We start from the raw sequence: 20,570 nt of genomic DNA, 5'->3' as shown, positions 1-20,570 counted from the left end.
AATAAGTCCCGCCATCCCCCAGCTCCAGCCCCAAAGATCCAGGAATTTCCCAATCCGGGCAATCCTATGACCAGACAGAGCAAAACACTGACACCCCGCCCCCACTGCCATGTCTTACTAAGCCATTGAGTGGGTCTCTTTGCCCCCAAGGGTCTGAGCCCACCTTCTGGAATATGTGGCTCTGCCAGTCCATTCTGGGCTGTTTTGAGGCATTTGGCTGGCCGATGGAAGCCAGCATCCCAGAAATATGAACTCCTTGCCGTTTGAAAAGTTCTCTTGGCCCCTTCGTAAGATTGCCGGTGTCATGAGTCAGCCCCAGCCTCAACTGGCCACCTTACCTATTGCTTCAGAGTCCTCCTCAGAAGATGAGCAGGAAGGGCCAGCAGGATCTCCTCTAGAGTCGGAAGCCCCTGCAGAAGCTATGGGAGAGGAGGAGCAGTCAGAAACTACTGCTGCTGCTCCAGAGGGAATTCAGCAAGAACAGCCTGGAGCTTCTGCAGAGACTGTCAGGGACGAGGAACAGCCAGAAACCTCCACAGAGGCTGTAAGAGACAAAGACTCCCCCAGGGCAAGAGCGAAATCCGAGTCTCTGGGGCCAGCTGAAAGGAGGAAACTTAGAGATAAGGCAGCGTTTCTGGAGAGGCGTAGGAGTGGCCGTCTGCAAGCACAATGCCGAGCTGAGCTGTTCGAGGGAGAGGCAACAGCTGTCCCTCATTAGGACAGCAATAAAGGAAGACGCTGAGGAAACCAAGCGTGGAAGCAACTCAGCTCGCCACTCCCTGCTACCAGAGCTCTACGCCACGCCACGCCACGCCACGCCACGCCACGCCACGCCACGCCACGCCACGCCACGCCACGCCACGCCACGCCACGCCACGCCACGCCACGCCACGCCACGCCACGCCACGCCACGCCACGCCACGCCTTGCCTTGCCCCCTGTGCCCTGCCCTGTTGGATTGGATTTTGACCCCGGCCTGCTTTCTGACTACTCTTCTGCCTGCTCCTCTCTCTGACTGACGTACTGGCTCTGACACCTGACCTGACTTCTGGACTACTGACCTCCTGCCTGTTGTGTTCCGCCCTGCAGTACCAGTGAGCCTCCTGCCTGCTGTGCCCAGCCCTGTGTGCGACAGCTGGCTTTTGTCTTCAAAATTGTGACACTTCAGGTTGAGATCCCAGGCACGTGTGGAGTTCAGTTCCCTTCCCAAGGGAATCAAATGTCATCACCATCCTCTTTAAAAAGGTCTTTGGGCAGCACTGCTAAGCATGTACGAAGCTTCTTTCCTTTGTGAAGGGCATGATCCAAAATCTGAATGTAGTTTTGGGTGGATAGCTGTGTTGGTCAGTAGTAGAAGTGCAAGATTCAGATCCAGTAGCACTTTTCTTTCTTTCTTTCTTTCGTTTTCTTTCTTTCTTTCTTTCTTTCTTTCTTTCTTTCTTTCTTTCTTTCTTTCTTTCTTTCTTTCTGTCTTGATTGATTGATTGATTGATTGATTGATTGATTGATTGATTGATTGATTGTCCACCTTTGTCACTGAGACTCAATGCGGATTACATAGTGTGAGATTAGTACGATCAATATCAAGGACATTTCCATACAGTGTCAAGGACATTTCCACAAACAACATAGAATTTTACAAAAACATAACATTAGCAAGGATCCAATACAAAGCTGAAGAATTGCTGAAACAACATAATTTCATGCGTTCAATTTCTAGCCCGCTCTCCTTGCAAGCGGGCTCAGGGCAGGTTATAACAGGATATAAAATACATTTAAAACCAGAATAAAACTGCATCATCAAAGTCATACATTACAATAAAATACAGTTCTTGGGATAGCGGCACTTACCATCCACCCCCGCCAATGATGCACAGGGGGAAGGGAAGAGGGAGGATTACACTGTAACTCATATGGGTGGGGGAGCGAGATGACTATAAAGCGCCCCCCCCAACAATTCACCTTCAAAACTACTTAGATTTCCAGTTTATGAGCTTTTAAGAGTCAGAGCTCCTTTTGCTCCTTTCCTGATTGTATCTGATGAAGAGAGCTCTGACTCTTGAACGCTCCTACCCTGGAAATCTAGAAGGTCTTCAAGGTGCTACTGGACCTGAACCTTGCAAATCTGAATGGGGACTGGGCAAATCACTGGGCTACATTGAAAGGTGTCTGGTCCCTATTGCAGCCTGACTAGAAAACAGTAGCACAGCTGAAAATTAGACCGGAAGAAGGCAGAGCTATTTCTCAGGGGAGTGGGAGATGCTCGAGTCATGCTCTGGCTTCCTCGGGTATGTTCCAGGAGCCAAGCAGCTGATCAGGGGTGGCACCAGGGTTTCTGGCACCCGTGGCTGCCCCTACATGTGTGCGCATGTAGTGTGTGCGTGTGCCCCCTGGACTGCGTGATGATGTCACTATGTGATGATGTCATCATGCAGCAAGCCGGCCCAAGTGGCCGGCAAGTGGCTAGGATGGCGCACGGAGGCTGCCCACGCTCCCAGTTGGGCACAGCAGGTGGCTGGGGAGGTTCCACATACCACCCTGGATGCCTGCCGAGCCTAGCCCATGGCTGCTGCGCCTGACCGGGTGTGTGTGTTGGCGGCGGCAGCAGCGGCGGCGGTGCAGGGCTGGCTGGCGGCAGCAGCTGCGGGCCAGGCACGGCAGCTCCGTGGTGCACGCCTCTGCCCTCAGCACCCCCTCTGGCGCCTCAGCGCCCTCGGCACCCACCTCACCACCTCAATGGTGGCGCCAGCCCTGCAGCTGATACACAGTCTGCATCAATGCACCCTGAGAGTAGGTGTCCTTCTTATTTGAAGGTGAATTAACAAGTGCAATGGGACAGTGCAGTGCACATGGCATTTGCAGTTGCACTACATGCTGTCAAAGTAGTCACCATGCTCTTCCCACTCCCCTCAAGGGATGTTTGGGGCACTATCACAAAAGAGTCTTGTGGCACTTTAAGAACAAACACATTTATTATGGCCATGGCCAAAGCTTTTATGAGCCAGGGTCCACTTTATCAGATGGTTAAACACGACAAACGCCTACGCACGTTCACCAAACAGCACAAAACATTCAGCCAGTTTGTTATTGTCTGGCATAACATCTTCCAGTTCTGGCAGCTGGCAAAGATGGTAGAATTCTGGCTTGACCTTTTAATATCTGGCTGGTGGGCAACTTGACCCCCTGCTCATGGAAGAGATGTTAGTAGGAGCTGGTACCAGAGAGTACAGTGAGCTAGCAGCCATGACTCTTAACATGGTTCTTGCTCTCTAAAGTGAATGAGGGCCAGAAGGCTCATTTGCATTACAAATGCCTCACTCCTGTTTGGACTTTCCCATTAACAGCAATCAAACATCCATCAAAATAATAAGAAAAAGGGGCTCAGAGGATCAGTGGCTTGGATATGAATCATAAACATAAACATGTATTTGAAAGAAGCCCGTGGTTGATACAACTGTAGGACATGACACTTGTATTCATAGGAAAGGAGTTGCAGACACATTCTTTAGAAAGCAGCGGGAAATGGCAACAACAAGCCAGGGCATGTGACATCTGGAATGATGAATTTCTTCTGCAAGAGAAAAATATATTATTGGACTGATTAATTGAACTATACCCACTTAAGAATTACAATACAGGTGATCATGATGACTTCTTTTACAGCATGCAGTACAACTGCGAACGCCATGCGCACTGCACGGTCCCATCAAATGTCACTTTGCCTTCAAATAAGAAGGACACCTTTTATTATTGTGAATTTGGAGAAGTGACATTGTATGACTTGTATATGGAAAAGAGCCAGATGTTATATATTCCTATGGTTTTTCTTTGAATTGAAGCTATAAAGTGTAAACAGGTAGTTATGGTGGTGTTTTTCTTTTTTCACTAGAGACCTCTTGATGGTTGGCAAAGCATTTGATACTGAAGAATCCCAGCCATCTTCAGAGGTCTCCCCAAAGATCTGTAAGTGGTTCCTGTATTTGTCTCAGTTTCAGTTGCTCCTGGGGAACCAGGGATCGCGTCTACAACCAGCCACTTCTGACATCCCTGTGTGACCCTCCAAAGAACAGAGTCTAAGGGGCATCAGGGCATATAAATAAACACCAGCTAAAATGGCAAGGCTCTCAGGCAAAGGGGCAAAGGGCAAGATTCTTCCTCCCCACCCGGCACAGAGATCTCTCATGAAACTGTTTGTGACTTGGCACCAATACCTGTCCAGGGCAGAACCCCGTCATTCCAAGGGCAGGTACAGGTTGGGGTCCCCCGGGAAAGGCTGATCGGGTGCCTGGTTAAAATGGGCCATCAGGAAAACACTGACAGTCCCGAACACAAAGATGGAGGCCATGACGAGGAAGCAGACTCGGTCGATGACCCTTCCCACCAGGATCCACTCTTCATTCTCCTGGGTATAAATTTTAAAATTAAACAATAAACAGTAAGCATAAAAGATAAGGAAAAAACACAACAATCTAAAAAATGACACTAACAGTACACATTAACATGAAAAAACAAACAGGACACACAGCTAATAATAATAAAAAGAAAATACAACTTAGAAAGATACGAGAAAGAAAAGAAAAGAAACCTAAACTACAAGTTGAGTTCTGATTTTTCCCCACAACAAATATATATTGTTTTCAAAATCTCGCTTATTCTGTGTTAAACGTAAGAGCCCTCTTTTTTCTATTGTTCATGATCCATAAATCCAGATATCATCAAATCATTGTTATCTATTTCATGTAAAAATCTATAAACAGTTTCCATTCAGCCAAAAAGTATTCTCCAGGACATTATTCATGAAGATCAAAGTGGATTTCAACCCAAGAGGCAGCTGAAGTTTATTGGATATTTTGATGTAAGAATAGTATTGGATATTTTGGAGTATTTGGAAAAACATAACGAAAAACAAGCTGCTTTGATTTTTCTGGATGCTGAGAAGGCCTTTGACAATTTAAACTGGATATTTCTGTTTAAGATTTTGGTGGATATGGACTTTGGAGAAAATTTTATAAAATGGACTAAGTCGATTTATACATCTCAGTCAGCATGAATAGTGGTTAAGGGGGAGTTAACTAAACCATGTGAAATACAAAGAGGTACAAGACAAGGTTGCTCAGTGTCACCCTTGTTATTTATATTGGTGCTTGAAACGGGAGCCTTTGCAAATGATTTGGTGCTGGTTTTGGAGGACCTGCTAAAGGGAATTGAAACCCTAATGTTAAAATTGAAAGAATTTGGTGTAGTGGCTGGTTTCAAGGTTAATAAGCAGAAGACCAAAGTGTTAACTAAAAATATGAAAATACAGGATCAAATGAAATTGGAGAACAAATCAGGGTTCAAAATTGAGAAAAAGATAAAATACTTGGGTATCACTTTGTCAAATATGAACTGTATGTTATTCCAAAATAATTATATTATGACTTGGAATGAAATTAAAAGGAATATGTTAAGATGAGATAAAATTCAATTATCACTGTTGGGAAGAAGAATAGCTACAGTTAAAATGAATGTTTTACCTAGAATGTTACTCTTATTTCAGACAATTCTAGTTTTGACAACGGAGGCATCATTTAAAAACGGCAAAAGGATATATCGAGATTTATATGGCAAGGCAAAACCCCAAGGGTTAAATTGTAGGATGCAAGAGAAAGAGGAGGTTTGGGTTTACCAGATTAGAGATTATATTTTGCTGCTAATTGTTTGGTTTGGATGAAGGAATGGATTTTGTTAAAAAACAGAAGAGTATTGGATCTTGGAGGGCATGATTTAAAACTGGGTGGCATGAATACTTATGGTATGATAAGGCTAAGGTTAATGCACAGTTTAATAATCATTACATCAGGCATGCCATTTTGAGAATATGGAATAAATATAAACTTAGGTTTTGTTTGAAAATATCTCTGGCTATCATCGCAAAAAGCTCATTTTAGAAGGGAAATGGTGAGTCCAACTAAACGGCTAATTTATCATGATTTGTTAGAATTCTCTCAAGGTCAAGTTAAAATTAAAATCAAGAGAGGATTTAGTAGCAGAAGGGCATGTTTGCCAATGGTTCTCTTATATGCAAATCTCAGAGAGAAATCCTAAATGCCCTGCAACACCTTTTTCTCGCAAACAAGGTTTCCTTGGCAGCACAGAGTAGCCGTCAAAGGACAATCATGCATGTCAACTTACACTGTCGAAGTCGTTTTTCTCTTGCAAAGTCTTAGCGATGTGGTTGCAGGCATCGGCGCAAGCCTGGATTTCTGGAGCTGCGTGGCGCAGGCTGCTGCAAAGCTCCTGGGGGCAGCCGTTCTCCAAGCCTCCTCCTGGGAGTGAGCAAGCAGGGACAGACTGTCAAGGATGTAGAGGAAGGAATAAGACCGGGGGAGGGGGAGTGTTCTTTAGTTTCAGTGTTGGATGGTAGGTTACTTCTAGGAGACAGTACATTGCTGTTCATATGTTAGGATGTTCTCAAAGTGTGGTCGAGAGACCAGTGGTGGTCTCTGGTCCATTTCCAAATGAAATAAAACCAAATTTCAATGGCACCTGAAAGACTAATAAAGTTTATTTGAATATGAGCTTTCATGAGTCAGAGGGAGTGAGATCCCGGCCATTACATGGCCATGATTTTTTACTTTGCCAAGTGAAGCAATATCAACCTCCTGATTGTGTACTTCAATTACTAAAAGTGCTTGCTTAATGGGGACCAGTAGGCAACTGATCCAAGCAGTAGTAATATCTGAAAAAGTGACTCAGGGCTTATGAAAGCTCTATTGCACTGTTTTATTGGATGTCCCAAGCTCTTGATTGTATTTGGCTTGTACTGTGTATTCCACCTTGAGAGTGTCTCTACACGAGACATCTGACACATGAAGAACATGTGTCAGGAGATGCAATGGTAGCTGGGAAGGGTAGTTTAAAAAGGCAGAGCCGGCAACAGGGGAAAGGCTTTGCTATATAGTAGAGCTGTGTGCAGGGGCTGTGAAATGACAGCAGGGAAACTTCAGCCCATTGTAACCTCTCCAGCTCCAAGCCCGGCTCTGGAAAGCAGCTCCAACCCATTTCCATGCCTCGCTGCCCTCTGGTTGGCATTCCACACAGTTTTAGACTAGAGAAGTGAAATTGACAGAGCCTTGGGGGAGGCAAAGATGAAATTAACAAACCCTCTGAGGAGTGATCTCCACCAGCTCTGTCTTTTTAAACTACGCTTCCCAGCTAACATTGTGTCTTCCTACACTTGACGAATACACGCCGAGGCGTCTTGTGTAGAGAGACTCTAGCCTCAATGAGACTACAGATACCATAAATAACAAAAATGTTGCTAGACTTTATTATGGTGTCGCTGGACTTCAGAATTGTTCAGACAAAAGTGGGGAAAATAAAAGTGGTCTGAGTTTTGACATGGACTAGAGAAAGCACCTTTTGGAAAGTTAGAACGTGAATGTTGTTTTGGGTCTAGTCCAAGTACCGACTGCTGTGTGCTTGCTCCTGTACCCCTCTCACATCCTGCACAGTTGGACGTCTATAGACAATTCCTCTGCAAGGCCAGTGACTTTGTGAAGACTGCCAAGAACTCCTGATTCCTCTTGGGAAGAAGAACATGAAACTCTCCCGTGGGAGCTTCTCTCTGTCCCAAAAGGCCAAAAGCTGCTCCTTACAGCCAGCAACTCACTGATCTTTGCTAAGAAAGACTTCATCAGTCCAATGCGCTCCTTCTGCCTTTCGAAGAGGAGTTCACTCCGTGCCTTCCACAGCATGTACTCGTCAGCTTTCGCCATGAGGCCCAGCGAGCTCCTTCGCCGAATGAGCCGAGTCTCGGCAGGCTGGTTGTTACGCCGCATGTGCATACCCAAGTAATGTGGCAATAGGCACAGGAAAACCTGGGGAAGTGGGGTCAGAGAGCAAAAGCCACAGGTGACATTGGGGTGACTTGGGGAAGCAGAGGCAGCAAAAAGGCAATGAAGCTTCCTGTGAGCTTCCTGTAAGGAGCAGGCCCTATTCCACCATTTACAGAGTAAAACTTTGGTTCAGGCTTCATGCCTGCAAGAGATCTTTCTAGGCCTGTTTGCTGAGAGAGGCACCGTTAATTAGCTGCGCCTGCATTCCTATCTTTACTGAGAAGGTGGCCTTGAGAAGCCCAGTGCCTAGCACTGCTCTCAGCTCTAGCCATCCTCCCTAAACTTTCACGCTGAGGCAGGGCTTTTTTTCAGCAGGAACGCAGTGGAACGGAGTTCCGGCACCTCTCGTGCCCGGTGGCCCCGCCCCCTGATCTCCAGACAGAGATCAGTTCCCCTGGAGGGAACGGCCATTTTGTAAGGGGGCCTGTGTGTTTCTCCCTCATTTTCCTCTTGAGAGTTCCACCGCCTCTTTTCCCAGAAAAAAGCCCTGCACTGAGATAATGTCCAATTAAGTAACAAGCCCTGATTGGTTTCTTCAGTGGGCTGATGGCCCCGACCACTTTGAAGAAGCCTCTCTGTTTCTGGGTAGTTTACCGTTCTATCTCTGTACACCATTCCAGTCTTGACCAGCTATGCTAACCTTGTAATCATTGCCAGCTACCAGCTATGGAAGAGGAGAGCTTCTAGCTCCATGCCCACTCCAGGATGCCTAGAGTGAGCTGGAATGGATGGACTTGGGTAAGAACAACCAGCTTTGGAACCAACTCAGAGAATTCTTAGACAGATAGCCAGAAAAGTAGTATTTTAGCTAGGTAGAACACTGATAGATTAGCAAGCTGTTATTTGTTTTTACCTTGCCTAAATGCTTTTATGAGCAGTTTCTGCCTAGCACATGCTCCTATGTTCTCTTTCTAATGAATTCCTTTCTATTTTACCAACCAGTCTCCCGTGTTGCTTGCTAAGGAGGTACACACACTCAAAAAAGAATCCAGAAGCAAGGGTGCTTCAAACTAACAACCAGAGCTCTTAGAGCTCTTGCTGCTTGTATGCAGGCCTCATTTTGAGGGAGAACACACCGGAACGCTGTTCCGGAACCTCTGAAAAGAGATCATGTGGCCCCGCCCACATGATTCCTTTTCCTCCCTGCGCTGCCCGTGTCTTTAGCAGTAGGCGGCGACGGCAGAAGAAGCAGCAGCGTTGAGGCGGTGTGCGGCCTGTGGCGGCCTCCGGAGCCAGCCCTGCAGCCAGCTGGGCCACTCGGGCCTGTGCGGCCCGTCTTCCTGGCCTGCAAGCCGGTTGAGGCAGTGTGTGGCCTGCGGTAGCCTCCAAAGCCCGCCCCGCAGCCAGGCAGGCCGCTCAGGCTTGCACGGCCTGTCCTCCTGGCCTGCAAGCCAGTTGAGGTGGCCTGCGGCCCACGGTAGCCTCTGGAGCTGGCCCCGTGGCCAGCCAGCACCACTGCGGCCTGCGGAGCCCGTCCTCCCGGTCTGCAAGCTGGTTGAGGCGGCGCACAGCCCACGGCGGCCTCCGGAGCCCACTCCATGGCCAACCGGGCCACTCGAGCCTGCAGAACCCATCCTCCCGGCCTGCAAGCCGTGGTACTGAGTGGTGGTGAGTGGCGGTGAGTGTTGCTATTATCTCCCCCCCTCATGGTATGTCATGTTTTAGGAGCCTTTGGGGGTGGTATTATGTTCTAGTCTGTAACTGTAGTCCTATTGTATTGAAATCTGCAGAAACTTTTGGCAGCTGTTGTTAAGTAACATGATAACTAATTTTTTCATTTCTCCTGTGGGATGAGGGTTGCTGTTTATGACTTAGGTTGTAAAAACAGTAAGAAGTAAAGTCTTATTTTGGGGGTGGAGCCTGAGGAGGGGGGGTGTTGCCTTCTGACACACTTCCGATGATGTCAAGGGGTGTGGCATATGCAAACCAGTCATGCTAATGACACACTTCCGGCGATGGCAAGGGGTGTGGCATATGCTAATGAGTTATGCTAATGAGTTATGCTAATGAGTTCCTGCAGCTCTTTTTCTACGAAATGACCCCTGCTTGTATGGTTAGTGCCAGCTATGAGATTACGGCATCTATCCTTCCGAGTAGATTGCAAGCACCTTGGGCATGCGTCCTTGGAGAGAAGGTATGGAAACGTTTAAAAGAAACAAGATTTTTTTTAAAAAAAAATACCTGCCGGACGCGCTGTGACATGGAGTGGGTGTTGGGAGTCCTCAGAGATACGTTGAGTACAATTACAGCATTCACAACGATGACGATGGTGACCACCAGAAGGAAGGTTAAATACCTACGGGGAGACGAAGAGAGCATTGTTCCCCCATATCTGCATCCTAGGCCAACTCACTTTTGGTATTGGAGGCAAGCTTGGAGAAAGCACCAGAGCTCAGCAAGATTTAGTTCCCCTTGCCTGCCTGCTCTGTTAAAATAGATCCCATCACTCCCAGCTTTATACAGGAATAGTGGACAAATATATAAATACACAATATATAAATACACAAGGCGCTTCCTGTCACAGCTAGCTTAGCCTTTAGACTTGCTGGTTTTTCCGTTTCAGGAGGCCTCTGACAAGAAATCTCACAAGCTGTCAGCTTTCCAGCAGTGTCACAATTTTAATGCCTCCCCACATCTGTCTCTTGGACACAAAACCCTGCTGGATGTCATCTATCGGATACTTTCAAATTCTGATTCCCTTGCATGTCAGCTATTAAATCCTGTCGAATACTGATCCGTCGCCAGCTATGAAATACAATGAAGTGAAATCCTACCTCGTGCCAGCCCACAGTGTCCTCTACCCACAAAGATCTTTGCCAACCAGCTAACATCTGAACCATTAAATGCATCTCGTTAGCAAATACTTTCAAACGGCCATTCTCAAATATCAAAGACCTAGGTCAAACGACACAGGATGTCACACACCGTTGCCAGATATTCAAAGAATATTTAGCAAATATGGGAGCAGACAATGGCTACATTCTCCATGATGTGGTTAACCTGTGGCTAATTTCAGACTTGGGGGGGGGGCTTAAATGATGGAACATTGCCCCTGCAAAAAAACTCAGACTCAACCCTTGAGGGTCGATATTTGCATCACTGGAGGTTAGGGTTACCAAGCCACCAATGGCGGGCAAACTCCTGGTGATCTGGGTCTCTGCCCACCAATTACCAGCTGACTGGAGGGAGGAACAAAAAGCAAAGGGAAGGGCTCCCCCGGACTGAAACTGCAAAGGAAGGAAGGCACCTGCCCTCCAGAGGGTAACAACTATGAGCAATTATAATGCAATTCAGAATGATCAATCCACTTTTTTTTAAGTGCTAGAAATGCTCTATTTTGTAAACAGTGACTATAATAAATACAGTTTTATGCATACAATACATAACAGTAGGATTTCAAGGAAGAGTACAAAAGCAGCTTGACATTGAACACCAATATTCAATAACCACACCACACCATACATAGTATTATAAACAGGGCTTTTTTTCAGCAGGAACGCGGGGGAACAGAGTTCCGAAACCTCTTGAAAATGGTCACATGGCCGGTGGCTCCGCCCCCTGATCTCCAGACAGAGGGGAGTGTAGATTGCCCTTCGCACTGAGGAGGGCAATCTAAACTCCTCTCTGTCTGGAGATCAGGGGGCGGGGCCACCAGCCGTGTGACCATTTTCTCCGAGGGCAACCCACTGAGTTCCACCACCTCTTTTCCCAGAAAAAAAGCCCTGTTTAGATTTATAAACAGCTTGACACAACGGAGGGAGGAAGCAGGCCAGTGGGCAGGATGGCAAAATAGGCATAAATGCGCCCACGTCTCCAGCCAGTGATGTCATTTCTGGCACGACCCAGAAGCAACGAGGATCGCACCTGGGATGATTCTCTAAAACTCGTCCCAAAATGCTGTTTTTGTCCACATTTTAGAGAACAGGCCCTGGTGTGATGGCGTAGTTTCTGGGTCCCATTGGAAATGACATCATTGCATGGTGCCAAGAAGTGCCCATGCACTTTGCACGTGAGAGTCGGTAAGTTACCGCTGCCCACCTCAGCCCAACACCTGGAAATCCTAAGGTGTACCAATGGGCCATGCAAAGGTTTCCCCAATGAAGAAGCAGCATGGGACAGAGAGGCTTCAGCATCTCCTCCCTGCGCACCATAAAGATTTAGGAAATTCCTAGAGTGTCATGATGCCACTTCTGGATACAACCAGAAGAGATGACACAATCCTATAACATAATTGTGAAAGCGTGTTGCCGACAACTCACATGGATTCCACAGTGCAGGCGTGCTCTCGCGCGTGCCTAGCGGGGATGACAAGTGAGTCTCAGTAACAGGGCTTGCCGACGAGGCCGGAGCAGGAGCGCACCCCGCTGCCTGCTCCCCTCCCTCCCTTGCCTCCAGCCGAATGGGGACAAACCAGGCACCTGGCAGGTGAAGAAGCACACTATGCTGTCTGCTCCCGACGCCCATCCCCACCCCCAACCCAGCTGCGCACCCTGCACGCCAGCCTCCTTCTGCCTGACTCCTGCCTGCCTGTCTCACCATCCCTGCATTCTCCCCTCCCCCACTCGCCCCCCCCCGCACGCGCCCCGGTGCCTTTCCCTCTATTCCTGCCAGACGTCTGCCTGCCTGTCTCGTCTTCCCTGCATTCTCCCCTCCCACACCCACCCCCCCGCCACGTGGCCCCGTGCCTGCCCTCTACTCCTGTCAGACTTCTGCCTGCTGCCTTCTCCCTTCCCCCATCCCCACCTCTGGCAGCTCTACCTGCCTGCCAGCTGCCTGATTAGACTGAACTGGGGGAGCTGGCAGGCGCATGAGGGCCACTGCTCCTGCTGCTCCATCTCCCTTTGTTGGGCTGGTAGACCTTGGCCTCCTTTCCCCTCAGAGACCAGGTCTACCTCTCCTTTCTTGGCTGCTTCAGTAGACCTTGTCTCTGGATCTATGGCTCTGCCAGCTGAGTAGCCGTGGCTTTCATACCCCTACCTTCCTGGTGGGGCTCCCCACCTGCAGTGGCCTGATCCACTGCCAATGGAGCAGGAACAGGCCTCTTCCAGGTGCAGGAGCCCATGGCACCCCCCCCATCACAGTGCTGGGGAGGGGGCAATACCTGGCCTGCCTGCCCTACCCTTTCTAGCACTCCCTGCATCCCCAACAGGACCAGAACAGGCCACTGGTGGTTGCAGGCACCAGCCACAGAGCAGTGCTGTGGAGGGGGCAATGCCAGCCCCGCCTGCCCTGCCCTTTCTAGAGCCCGTTGTATTCCCCCCCCCCAACGGGCTTTGTTTCTAGTATCACATAATGCCACTTTCCACTCTGCATTTTTGCTCCTGTTGGAATGAAGAGCAGTGGCGAGGACTGGGGCCAAGATATTGTCCATCGTGGCCGGCAATCTAATAAGGCTAGATGGCTAACCCTGGAGGGAAATGCTTACTTTCCAATGAGTGGCACCCCCTGGGATGTCTCTGGAACTTTCTTTGCAATCAGGAAGAGGAAAACAGTCTGGGCTAGAAGGACGTTAATGGATACAGTGCACTTCTGTCCGCCAGCTGCAGAGATAAGAAAAGGAAGAGATTGACAGGGAGCGGGGGATTCTCATAACCCAAAGGGATAGAAACGTGGTAAGAGAGAATGGAAACTTTCTTCAATTGTGCCTGCTAGTCCAAATATTCCAGCTAGGGTTGTGAGGTTCCCTTACCCTCCGGGCAGGAGGTGGGAGACCTGGCACTCACCTTAGAGATGTCTAGGAAATGACATCATTGTGCGGGCTCGTTTTGGGGCCAAATCCAGCCCGTTTCAGGCTGAAAGTGGCTCACTGCGGCACACAGGAGCCCCAAGAGGCACATTCCCTTGTCTTTTTCCTGCCACCCAGGTAAGCTGTGGCAGGGGATGGAGGGTACGAGCGGGGGATCCCCCGCCCCCAGTGGGGAATTAACAACCTCTATTCCAACCCTATAACACCAAGGCTGGTCACGCACCGTGCCATTCTCTCATTGTCTTGGGGACCCTAAATTGGGTAGAAAGGCAGCTTAAAAAATGTTTGAAGTGAAAATAAATAAATAAATAAAATCATTATTGCTGTTCTGGCTAGAGCTGCTGGAGGAACTACAATGGGAGACCCACTGATCAGTAAATATTATGCTTTTGAAATCGTTCACCTCTCCAATTTCCCCATCAACACGGGGTTCCGATCATGAATTCGCTTCCCCCTTTATTTACTGATGTCAGCAGAAATATAACGTATCATACTTGATGAAGGAACCAACTTTAAAAACGGCTTTCAAGTGGTCTCCTGCTCGGGTTGCCAGCCCAGCACTGGCACCAGGCAGGAGTTTGGGGAGAGTAGAGACACATGGATGAGTGTCCCTCCGATGCCGTGACATCACTTCCCGCTTGAATCCAGAAGTGATGTCATCCCGCTGGGGTGATGCTCTCGTAGGGTTACCAATTGTCAGGTAGCACCTGGAGACCTCCGAGTTTGAACTGATCTCCAGACTACAGAGATAACAACAACAACATTCGATTTATATACCACCCTTCAGGATGACTTAATGCCCACTCAGAGCGGTTTACAAAGTATGTCATTATTATCCCCACAACAAAACACCCTGTGAGGTGGGTGGCGCTGAGAGAGCTTCTAGAAGCTGTGACTGACCCAAGGTCACCCAGCTGGCTTCAAGTGGAGGAGTGGGGAATCAAACCTGGCTCTCCAGATTAGAGTCCTGCCGCTTTTAGACACCACACCAAACTGGCTCTCAGTTCCCCTGAAGGAAATGGAAGCTTCAGAGGGTGCACTCTACGGCCTCTCATCCCCACCGACTTCCCTCTTCTTCCCAAACTCTGCCCTCCGTAAACTTAATCCCCAAATCTCCAGAAATTTCCCAGCTCACAACTCAGAGCTACACTCGAGGCGTTATAGAGCATCACACTGACACAACGGCATCACTTCTGGGTTTGTGCCGGAAGTAGGGTTATCAGTGGGGGTGGGGGCGGGGGCTCCGGAACATGCTGCGGAGCTCGTGGGTCCATTCCCCACACCTTCTCCCCCCCACCGGCTAGGTGAGAGGTTGCAGGGGGTGGAGGCAGCGGACTGGAAACCCTAGAATGGGTGTTACTAAACATTAATTACTCTATCAATAGTTCTATGCACAAAGTCACAACAGTTTAGCCAATACAAGTGCTTAGTTCTTGTGGCCCCTTCTTACATGCCCAGGATAATGCCGATTGCCACTTTGGGGTCAGGTTGCAATTTTCCCCAGGCTAGTTTGGCTGGAGATCATGGCAGTGTTTTGCCATCTTCTGGGCATAGAGCAGAGGTCCCTGGGGGTGTAGGGAGGGGAGGTAGTTGTCAATTCCCCGCATTGTGCAGGGGGTTGGAATAGATGATCCTGGAGGTTCTTTCCAACTTTCTGATTTTGTGATTCGAAGTTTGAACAGAGATGGGCCAAACCCTAACAGCAAACACCGTCCTTTGAGGTGCCGTGTCAATGCCGCGACCCTGACCTTTGGCGGGCAGGAAGTACACCAGCACGGCGACAGAGGAAATGAGGACGCAGGGAATGATGATGTTGATGATATAGAAGAGCGGCTTCCTCTGGATGATGAGGAAGAAGATGATCTGCTGGTAGCTGATGTCGTCCATCGTGAAGCGCTCGGCATTCACAACCTTCTTGGCTGGCCGGTGCTTTATTGCCCATTCCCCGTTCTCTGTAAGAAGACAAGGTCATGTGGCCATGAGAGAATTATCTTTACACACACACACACACACACACACACAGAGCACAGCTGAGTTCTAGACCAGTTCTAGATCAGTAACTATGGTTGCCAACTCTGGATCGGGAAATTCCTGGAGATTTGAAGGTGGATCCCATGAAGGACAGGGCTTTGGGTAGAGGAGGGACCTCTGTGGGGTATAATGCCATAGACCACATCATCCTCCAGAAGCTATTTTCTCTAGGGGAATGAATCCCTGTAATCTAGAGAGCGGTTTCACACCCATCCCAGTAGAATCACCATGGAAACAGGAATGCTTGTTTCCAGTACAGAATGTGGCCACTTGAGAATCTACACTTTCATTTTAATAAAATTATTCTAGTCCTCATCTTTATAAGGGAACGATTTGCATGAGAAGCAGACACAGCCCAGTTGTCTCTCAGCTGCATCTTTATTCTCTTTTCACGCAGACATCCCCGTTTCAATCTTTTTTTGCACGAGTGGAGAATGGTGCGAAATCCACGAGCTAGTTCACTGCATTGTGACCTTCATTTGGTCTTAATAAAGGCATTTGTTCCTGCTGTTTGGGATACTTTCCAAGGGATTAACAGTGCTGTTTGCTTTTCTTTCTGGAACGTTGGTCCTCAAACTGAAGTCTACATACACGCTAATACGTGGGCCCCAATTGCAAAGTTACTCCGTGCTTCTTTTCCTCATTTCAACTTAAAATGCAAGAATCTCACTTGAGTTTACCCTGAACGAGTTTATATTTTATTTTTTTCATTTTTAGCATTTAGAAATATACCACTCTATTAAACTACAGGCTGTATGTCATGGTCATTTCACATTGTTCAGAGGCAACCCCAAATTTGCCAACCAACCTCTCCCAGCTCACCCTCTTCTACCTCCTGCACTGTGACCATCCTTTGAGAGAGCTCGGGCTGATTTTTGAGTATACGACCCACAATTTGAAACCAAATAATCTGGTACTTGATTACCCCCTAAAGGCACCTCCCCAACCCGAGGCAAATTGCAGCCAAATCCTACAAAAGCCGAAACTTCATCTGGATAGATGGAAGGACCGGTTCCATCTCCCAAGGGATGGTGGTTATGAGAATTAGCTGGGAGGAAATAGCCCCACAGCTCAAGTCTAAGGATGAAAAGAGCCCACACTAAATCCCTGTGGATTTACCCAATGTGGCAAGAGCCAGTCCATCTAGACTTCGATGCCTGCAACTGCCTTCCATTACAAGGGGATTTCAGCCAGCCGCTGGGATTTGGTGGCGTGCTGAGCTGATCCTGCCAGGTGCCGAGTCCCTAAGGTCTTCAGCATGCCTCCTTCTGTAGAAACCCACATTTTTCTTTCTCTCTCCCCCCTGGCTACAACGTGAAACCAAGCATGACACGTTATTAAGCCAGTGTCGTGGTTGTGTTTTTCCCTGCAGTCTGGCAGAGGGATAGATTTTTACCAGTGTAAAATAACTGGCTTGTCCCAGTAATGAAAAAAAAAACCCTCTCTCGCTCTCGATGACGAACTTTGCGCTTTCAATATGCTATTAAAACATGATGGAGAATGGCAGCGGCAGCTGTTTGTGACAGCAGCATTCCGCTTAAATGGACGAGTTTGCTGTGGGAGTGACGGAAAGGGGCAGAGAGAGACAGGCAGAAAAAGGGAGAAAACGAATACAAATGATTCTTTGCTTGGAATGGTAAAAACAGTCAGGGTATCCGTGGAAACCGGGCCAACTAACCCACAAGGCAAAAGGGGGAAACCTCCCAGGGTGGCAGGTCTGGGGTGCCCTGGAGAGTAGGACACCACCAGTTTTGGCCCATGAGGGTCACGATCCACCTGACAATAATTTTGTTCAAGCGCTGTTGAAACGGGGTGCACAATTCAACAGCCTGCCATAGATGCTTGGTAAGGGTGCAGGGAGGTGTGTGTTCCTTGAGCTGCAGTCATCATGCAGTGGTACACAATCAAAGCAGCACATCAGTACGTGCCCTGAGGCACCGCAAGGGATACTGAGGTTCCACACTTCGATCACAGGCTGCATCACTGGGGAGCCTCGACTGAGAGTCTCTCCGCCCCAAGACATCTTACACGAGAACGCTCAAGTTTAGGGATGTGCAATGCTAGCCGGGAAGCATAGTTTAAAAATTTCACCTCTCTATAGAGCCAGCAAAGATCACTCCTAAGAGGATTAATTTCCTTCCCGCCTCTCCTAAGACTCTGTCAATTTCACCTCCCCTTTGGGGAGGCAAAGAGGAAATTAACAAATGCTCTGAGAAGCGATCTTTGTCAGCTCTGAGGAGAGGTGCAATTAAACTACATTTTTAAAACTATGCTTCCTGGCTAACATTGCGTCTCTCTACACTTGTCCATTCTCATGTAAGATGTCTTGTGCAGAGAGATTCTGAGCGCCGTCCGCAGCATGAGTGGAACCACAATTAGGGAGGGGGGCACAGCTCAGAGCTACAGCACCTGCTTTGCGTGTAAACGGTGTTAGAAGAGGAGGACTAATGCTGTCCCTTTCTGCTGGTTTTACTTCTTAGTGTCCTGAACTATCCTTTGATGTGTAGATTGCTTATCTCAAGGCTTCCTCCTCATGACATCCTTCCTTTCTTTCGTCACACAACTCTCTTCTCTCCATCTTGCACCATAGATGCAGGACTTGTCCTGCCATCCATGTCCATTCTTAGACTAGATAGGTAGATAGGAATCTACCTCTCCTCTCTCCTATCAGAGTATGGAGTTCCTATAATAAAAAACTCTTATTTCTTTTCTAACCCTAAGCTACATGTAAGTTTGTTATTTTCTCTTTCACGGTCACACCAGCCAGCAAGCTCCAAACACCCATCATATTGTATTGTCGAAGGCTTTCACGGCCGGAGAACGATGGTTGTTGTGGGTTTTCCGGGCTGTATTGCCGTGGTCTTGGCATTGTGGTTCCTGACGTTTTGCCAGCAGCTGTGGCTGGCATCTTCAGAGGTGTAGCACCAAAAGACAGAGATCTCTCAGTGTCACAGTGTGGAAAAGATGTTGGCAGGTCATTTATATCTACTCAGGAGGGATGGGGTTGAGCTGAGTCATCCTGTAAGAGTTTCCCAGGATGTGGAATGCTAATGGCGGGAGGATTCACTGTATCCTGAGGAGGTTCTTTTGCATATGGATTGGTGCTTGATGTGCTAATCTTCTCTGCAGGGCTATTGTCGAGTATAGAGTGTTTTGTTAGCCTGGTGTTTTTCAGAACTGGAAACCATGCTCTGTTCATTCTTAAGGTTTCTTCTTTCCTGTTGAAGTTTTGCTTATGCTTGTGAATTTCAATGGCTTCCCTGTGCAGTCTGACAAAGTAGTTGGAAGTGTTGTCCAGTATTTTGGTGTCCTGGAATAAGATACTGTGCCCTGTTTGAGTTAGGCTATGTTCAGCCACTGCTGATTTTTCCGGTTGTCCAAGTCTGCAGTGTCTTTCATGTTCTTTTATTCTTGTCTGGATGCTATGCTTTGTGGTCCCAATGTAAACTTGTCCACAGCTGCAGGGTATATGGTATACTCCTGCAGAGGTGAGGGGGTCTCTACTGTCTTTTGCTGATCGTAGCATCTGTTGTATTTTTCGGGTGGGTCTGAATACTGCTTGAAGGTTATGCTTTTTCATAAGCTTTCCCATCTGATCAGTAATTCCTTTGATATATGGCAAAAACACTTTTCCTGTAGGAGACTGTTTTTCCTTGGTTGTTTGATTCATCCTGGGTTTGACTGCTCTTCGGATTTCATTTCTGGAGTAGCCATTTGCCTGAAGTGCGTGGTTTAGATGATTAATTTCCTCACTGAGGAGCCGGAACGGGGCTGCTGCTGGGTGCTGGGTGCACAAGCCTGCCAGAGTGCCTGGCACCACCACCCCTCAGCAGCTGCGGCTGGAGCTGGGTGCCCCCTCAGCAGCTCTGGGATGAGGCAGCACAACTGTCTCCAGCGTGGACGGAGCTGCCTGCTCAGGGGCTCGAAGGCGCGCCAAGAAGTGCTCCAAGGTGACCCCAAAGGTGAGCAGGGGAGAAGCCGTGTGACCATGTCTCAGCTGCCAGAGAGGCAGGCTCGCTCCACTGACTCCTGGCCACTCAAGGCAGATGGGTGCTGCATGCCCGCTGTGCCAGCTCCCCCCAGCAGAGCACTGTGGAGCGCGTGTGGAGCCTGGCCCGCTGAAGGACAGAGTGGGCAGATGGGCAGGGGCTGTTCCACCTTTAACCTTCCCGGTGCCAGCCAGGGCTGTCTGGGGGCTCTTCCTGTGCCAGGGGGCCAGCCAACCAAGCTGCGGCAAAGAAGAGCCTGGCCGGGGTCTGTGAGGCTGTGCTACCCCCCTCCCCCCGCCCGGATGGGGTTCAGAAGGTAGCAGGAGGCAAGCTTGTAGGTTGCCAGCTTGTAGGTGGGGAAATTCCAGGGGATTGGGAAGGTGGAGCCTGGAGAGGGTGGCCATAGAGTTCACCCTCCAGAGCTGCCCTCTCCTCCAGGGGAAGTGATCTCGGTCAGCTGGAGCTCAGTTGTAACTCCAGGAGATCTCCAGCCACCACCTTGAGGTTGGGAAGTAGGGTTGTCAGTTTCAGGGGGTGAAATGGGTGCCTGATGGGTGCAGACGCCCGCTAGGGCACCTGATGCCACTCCCTCCCCTGCAGTGGCCCAATCCAGCCCCAACGGGCGCTGGGAAGGTGGCAATGTCAGGCCCGGCTGCCATGCCCTCCCCCCGCTACAATAGGAGTGCTGGGGAAGCGGCAGTGCCAGGCCCGGCCTCCCTGCCCTCCCCCAACCCCAATCAGAGTACGGGGAGGGGGGGCAATGCCAGGCCAGGCCGCCCTGCCTTCCCTTTGCCCATATCGGGGTGCAGGGGAGGCAGCAATGCCAGTCTCGGCTGCCCTGCCTTTCTAGATCCCGTTGTATTTTTTCCCCACAACGGGCTTTGTTACTAGTACATAAATAAACCAAACAAAACCATAATGATTG

General features: G+C 48.9%; 1 protein-coding gene across 1 annotated transcript in view; it reads right to left on the bottom strand.

Annotated features, from left to right (window-relative positions):
* Window positions 1-2,949: 2,949 nt before the first annotated feature.
* CHRNG (cholinergic receptor nicotinic gamma subunit) overlaps window positions 2,950-20,570 on the bottom strand; it is a 35,138-nt gene continuing 17,517 nt past the window's right edge. Inside the window, exons 7-13 of the mRNA XM_054983194.1 lie at window positions 15,374-15,577; window positions 13,305-13,419; window positions 10,061-10,175; window positions 7,654-7,861; window positions 6,174-6,307; window positions 4,211-4,401; window positions 2,950-3,570 (exon numbers count right to left, since the gene is read on the bottom strand). Coding sequence (XP_054839169.1) covers window positions 4,231-4,401; window positions 6,174-6,307; window positions 7,654-7,861; window positions 10,061-10,175; window positions 13,305-13,419; window positions 15,374-15,577 — 947 coding nt within the window. The 3' untranslated portion in view covers window positions 2,950-3,570; window positions 4,211-4,230. The remainder of the gene's footprint in view (window positions 3,571-4,210; window positions 4,402-6,173; window positions 6,308-7,653; window positions 7,862-10,060; window positions 10,176-13,304; window positions 13,420-15,373; window positions 15,578-20,570) is intronic.

The sequence above is a fragment of the Eublepharis macularius genome, chromosome 6 (genome assembly GCF_028583425.1).
Source record: "Eublepharis macularius isolate TG4126 chromosome 6, MPM_Emac_v1.0, whole genome shotgun sequence".
NCBI lineage: Eukaryota > Metazoa > Chordata > Lepidosauria > Squamata > Eublepharidae > Eublepharis > Eublepharis macularius.
The sequence above is the reverse complement of the archived record's forward strand: the minus strand, read 5'-3'. Positions and strand labels throughout refer to the sequence as shown.